The sequence below is a fragment of the Otolemur garnettii genome, unplaced genomic scaffold, assembly GCF_000181295.1.
Source record: "Otolemur garnettii isolate 467f Iridium unplaced genomic scaffold, OtoGar3 scaffold00179, whole genome shotgun sequence".
Taxonomy (NCBI): Eukaryota; Metazoa; Chordata; class Mammalia; order Primates; family Galagidae; genus Otolemur; species Otolemur garnettii.
Genome location: NW_003852574.1, coordinates 2,445,618 through 2,451,311, shown reverse-complemented (window position 1 = coordinate 2,451,311; position 5,694 = coordinate 2,445,618). Strand labels below are relative to the sequence as shown.

General features: G+C 39.9%; 1 protein-coding gene across 1 annotated transcript in view; it reads right to left on the bottom strand.

The window, feature by feature from the left end:
• RBM5 (RNA binding motif protein 5) overlaps positions 1 to 5,694 on the bottom strand; it is a 30,150-nt gene that overhangs the window by 19,468 nt on the left and 4,988 nt on the right. Inside the window, exons 2-4 of the mRNA XM_012811874.2 lie at positions 3,669 to 3,738; positions 3,122 to 3,195; positions 591 to 674 (exon numbers count right to left, since the gene is read on the bottom strand). Of these exons, the coding sequence (XP_012667328.1) occupies positions 591 to 674; positions 3,122 to 3,195; positions 3,669 to 3,738 (228 nt within the window). The remainder of the gene's footprint in view (positions 1 to 590; positions 675 to 3,121; positions 3,196 to 3,668; positions 3,739 to 5,694) is intronic.

Below are 5,694 nucleotides of genomic sequence, written 5' to 3'. Positions count from 1 at the left end.
TTTTTTTTTTTTTTGAGACAGAGTCTTAATTTGTTGCCCTTGGTAGGGTGCCGTGGCAATACAGCTCACAGCAACCTCCAACTCTTAGGCTTAAGTGATTCTCAGCCTCAAGTAGCTGGGACTATAGGCACTTGCCACAATGCCTGGCTATGTTTTTCTGGTTGTAGTTCTTATTGTTACTAGGCAGGCCTAGGCTGGATTCAAATCCACCAGCTGCAGTGTATGTGGGCTGGCGCCCTAGCCAGTGAGCTACAGGCGCTGAGTTTCCAGGACTTTTGCTAATACATTTAAGAGACAGTGCCAAAAATTGAGAGCTCTAGAATTCTATAGACAATAAAGTGAAACACACCAGAATCTTAATTGAAACACAGGATTTATAACCTGGATCTTAATAAACAAAATCTGTAGAGTTTTGAGGATTATGTCCTCTAATCTCAGCATAAGACACAAAGCACAAAATTACCTTATGACAAAGGCTGGAGATTATGTACTTACTAGTTTCCTTGTTTGGATAATGAAATAAACACACAAATATAAAAACAGCAAAATCTTGAAGGTGTTTTGTCTATTTGGGAGGAACATATTCTTACCTTGTTACACAGCCAATCTTCAAACTTAGGCCTGGGATTGCTATAATGCATTGCAATGTGCTTTCCTTGAATCACCAATTTTTTCTGTAAGAAAAGAAGCAATTAGTTATTCCCATTGTGAGGAACATGTGTCCATTTTCCCAGGGCAGAGCACACTTCGGAAAAATCAGTGCTCTGGAATTAAATGGACAACATACGGGGAGGACCAACCACCGCCACACCTATACTCTGCCCATCCAATCCTTCAGATAGGCAGTAAGAGAATGGGATGCGGAGTAAAGGTAAATGGAGTCAGGGAGTGCTGAGAAAGCTGCCAAACACTAAACGCTGACATGCACCAGGCCGTGTCTCCAAGCAGAGACAGAAGTCCTAACATTCAGCATTGACAGGCTGCCTGAGAATGACAGTCTATGTCAAAAAGCAGAAGACACAACTCTCCCAGTTCTGAGACTGTCTCCTACTTTAACCCTTGGCATGGTGTCCTTGGGGTTCGCTTCAGTTTTTCCCCAATCCCCATCCTTAAGCAAAGTAAAAGTCTTTATATTTTCTCTTCCCCACTGAAATCCTGGCTTCAGGATGTGTCCTTTGGGGAGAAAAGGGAGGGAACTCATTTTGAAAGGGAATCTGGTTACATTCTTTCTCAGGAGGAACTATTCTGAATGCCACCAACTCTAAACAGCTAAATTCGATTTTTTTCCTGCCGATTGCAACCATGTAATGTCCTAGGTGACAGATGTGTTTTTCACTGAAATGAATGGTACTCTCTTCAAGATGAGTAACCAGGAGGCCAATGAAGTTTCTTCAGGGGGTAGGAAAAGTTTACAAATGCATATACCACATCATCCTTCGAGTCAAGTATGTGACCAAAGGGACTTAACTTTTAAAAAGTCAAAACTCTAGCCAAGAGTACACTTAGCACTTGCCCCCAAAGAGCCTTCATTTAACAGGAGCATCTTCTACTTTTTTGTTGCAGGGGTTGGGTGGGTAGGGTGGCCTGACACTGTGAGAACAGATTTCAATAGGAGGTTAGAGATCCAGATTTTAAGAGTCTAACCCCTCTAAATATACATACTGTTGAGAAATTTGGTTCTTGCAAATCCTGGAAGATGTTAAGACATGCTGTGAATTTTGTCTCCGTAATACCTAAAGGCAAGACTATGTGTCTGGCCAAGAGGGAAAGAGCTGAAGGACCATCCACTCACAGTGATATACAGAAGCAAAAATAAAGAAGCTGGGAGATATGTTAACAGATCATCCCTCTAGAAGGGATGTGTGTTGGGGGAAACTCTAAACTACCACTGAGTCCCTAATCCTATTGGCCTTTTATTTCTGGAGTGAATTTGAACCATAATGAAGTATTACACATTAACATAGCTTTGTATACATTAAAATTGTGAAGACATTTAAATGTCTCGTAAGTTTTAATTTCTGAGGAGTTTTAAACTCCTAAGGTTATTCAGACACATTCACTGCATCGAAAGATGTTGTTATGTCAAGAAAGCAGACTCACACGAAACTTGCATTCGTTCTGGATTTACAAGGATGATAGCTATGGTATGAAATGAATGAAGTTCTACTTTCGTAAGATCAGGTTATGACTCCTGGGTTAAGAAAATGAGAAGCTTAACAATCTTAACAAATCAGTCAAAGTGATACCCTCATTAGTGAGTCTTGTTATAACAACAATATTGCCAATCAAAGAATGAAACTCTTATTCATGGTTGACTCAAATCATAAAATGCTGCAGAAAAGCAACGTAATGAGTCACACAAACTTCCTAGAATGCACTTGGTTAAAGGCATTCAATACTGTGCTTTGGAGTTCATGCAAAAAATGTTATTCAAGTGCCAGGCAACCAACATTATCTTGACAAACTGAAGAATACTTCAGTTAAGGCTACATCAAGGAACTGTCAATATTTCGCTCTGAACAGATTGTAAAAGGCATTTCAGGAAGATTAGAATGTTAATGCCACTCTAACTAGATTCAATAGCAGCAGGACATTACTCCCAGGCTAATCTCATCAGACTTAATGTTCATAAATTCCACCTGGTCCTTAAATAGTCCCTGAAGACCCATTTTGAGAAGTTAAGCTTCCAGGAGGCTTGTGGTCTCCAGACAGAAATAAGGAATTACTTATAAAAGTGCCTGCCAAAGACATCCCGTTATGTTTTCTTCACTATCAAATGGAGAGTTTGATATCCTAAGCTCACTCTCAGTGGACATAATGAATATGGGATATAACCAGGTAGGGAAAAGGGAACCATCAAGACATTTTGGTAAATACCAGACAGGAATTCAACAGTTAACAAAGCCCTGTCAGGTAGGAAGCCATGTTTAAAGGCAGCGTAAATTCTGCAGTGCAGTCCTTTGTACTATATTTATTCTAGTAATGTCAATTTTAATATATACAAAGCTTTTTTAAAAAAAGTCACTCCTTTGGAACAAACCACTCCTTCAACCTTTTTTTTTTTAAATTGTACAGACTTGTTCCATTTTCATGAATATCTAGACTTGGTGAGTGAAGCAACCTGATTGGCTTCCATCCAGCTGGTAGCATCTTGCAAGTGATAAAACTCCACGAAGGCGAAACCACGGCTTACACCTAGAGACAGCATTCAGATATAGACGGGATACTCGTGTTAGTCAGTTCCTTTATAACAGGTGAATCTCTCTCCCACTGCTTCAACACTGTGTGACAAAGCCAATTGGGAAGCAGCTTTATAAATGTGACTTGACTTGGGGATCTTCTTGATACTTTTGCCATGGCAAGGAATAAGCCGCCTGTACTAAATGTCACTTGATTTGATTCCACGCTTAAAGTAACCATGCAACAGACTACAGTCAAAAAAAGAGTTTATAAATCACTACTTACCGAGGGAAAAAAACCCCTAAAACAGTTTTTAAAGAGCTCCTCAGATGCTAACATCATTTTCAAAGAGTCACATTCCTTAGCCATGGCAAACCTTTCATTCTGAATTCATGTGCTTGAAGACTGGGGGTATCAGGATGTTCTTTAGGGACTGAGGTGGGAATGGGTAAGAAAACCAGAAAAGCAGGAACTAAGCAAGCTCTCACCTGTTTTCCTTTTCATAAGCCTCACATCCGCAGGCTGAGGACCTTCAAAGGACTCCATCATTTCTCGAATCTGCATGGGGTTTTGCATATTTATAGTTAAAGCTATAGGCATACATTATTCTATATAAGAAAGTTCTGGGACTAGAAATTATATCAAATGCTTAACTAGCCAAGTTTTAAATGACTATCGCCAAAATGCAATTATTCTAAAATGCACAGAAAAAGAGAAAACAAATTCTTACAGAAATTAATACACTATAATACCCTTGAAGGCATTCATTCTATGCTACCTGGGAATATCCTTCATGTGCAGTTAGTTTATCCTGTGATACACAGCCTTGCCCATAATAAGCTGTCCTTTAAGACTCCCTTCTTTAGCCTGATCTAACTCTTCTTTTACCTAATGGATCCAGATAGAAAATGAGATTTTAAAGAGGGAAGAGGTTGTATCACTGTCCTCTGAAGTATATTTGATCAAGAATAGCCTTTCCCCTCTTTGGATCTATTCTCAAAAGAAAAAAATTCAACAGCCAAAAAATGAGGCACCCCCTCCGATTTTTTTTTTGTGATAGTCTCAAGCTGTTGCCCTAGGTAGAGAGCCGTGGTGTCACAGCTCACAGCAACCTCCAGCTCTTGAGCTTAAGTGATTCTCTCATCTCAGCCTCCCAAGTAGCTGAGACTGCAAGCACCCACCACAATGCCTGGCTATTTGTTGTTGTTGTTGTTGCAGCTGTCATTGTTGTTTTTAGCTGACCCTGGTGTATGTGGCTGGCGCCCTACCCACTGAGCAATGGGTGCTGCACTGATAAACATTTTTTATACATCTTAAAAAAGAAATAATTTTTTTACATTTACGTTAATGGTGAAAATTATCAATTTTCATAATATTTTTAGGTTCCTAATAAATCAAAATAAACATTAATTTGGCCTAGGAGAAAATATTCTGGCTGATAGGTTTGTTCTGGAGTTCAGACCAAGTCCTTTTTACAAAAGGCAAATGACACACAGCTCCTTCCCTCCCCCACCAGTCTCTTTACCAATCAGACAGCAATACTCAAGAAAAAAAATGACAAATTTGTGAAATTGCAATTCTCACTGGCCCCTACTTTCCATACTTAGGTACAAAGGTTGCAGATTATACACAATCCTCATTATTCTTGGATCTTACATTTGCATATGTGCCTACTTACCAAAGTTTGTAACCCCAAATCAATACTTGTGGCACTTGCACAGTCTTTCTGGACACGTGCAGGCAGTAAAAAATATGAGTTGCCTAAGCATGTTTCCAGCTGAGATATAACACAGCAATGCTTTGCGTTATTTGAGCTTTCATATTGGTAAATATCTACTGCCACATTTCCCACATTTTGGGGTTTTGGGGAGAGATTTTGCTGTTTAAAATGTCTCGCCAAGCACACCACTGAAGTGCCATTAGTTTCCTCAGCACAAGGCTGTGACGTGCCTTATGTAGAAAATCTGTGTGTTATATAAGCTTGCTTCAGGCATAAGTTAGAGTACTATTGGCTGTGAGTCCAATAATAACCAATCAACAGTATATATTAAATAAGGCAACTTTAAGCAGAAACACACTTAAGACAAGATTATGTACTGGTTAGTTGACAAAAATGTTGTGACCATAGGCTTACAGAGACCTAATCAATGGTTCAGCATTCACAGTAACTTTGTGGAACATAACTACCTAATAAGGAGAATCAACTGTATCTACTTGTTCACACAAAATTGCTGAGCCTGGCTATACCATGAGACTCTGGTTTACACTTAGCAATACAGAAAATAAAAGGGTTAGTTGGGCCGGGTGCGGAGGCTCATGCCTGTAATCCTAGCACTCTGGGAGGCCGAGGCAGGTGGATTGCCTGAGCTCACAGGTTTGAAACCAGGCTGAGCCAGAGAGAGACCCCATCTCGATAAAATGGCTGAGTGTTGTGGCGGTTGCCTGTAGTTTTAGCTACTTGGGAGGCTGAGGCAAGAGAATCACTTTAGCCCAAGAGTTTGAGGTTGCTGCTGT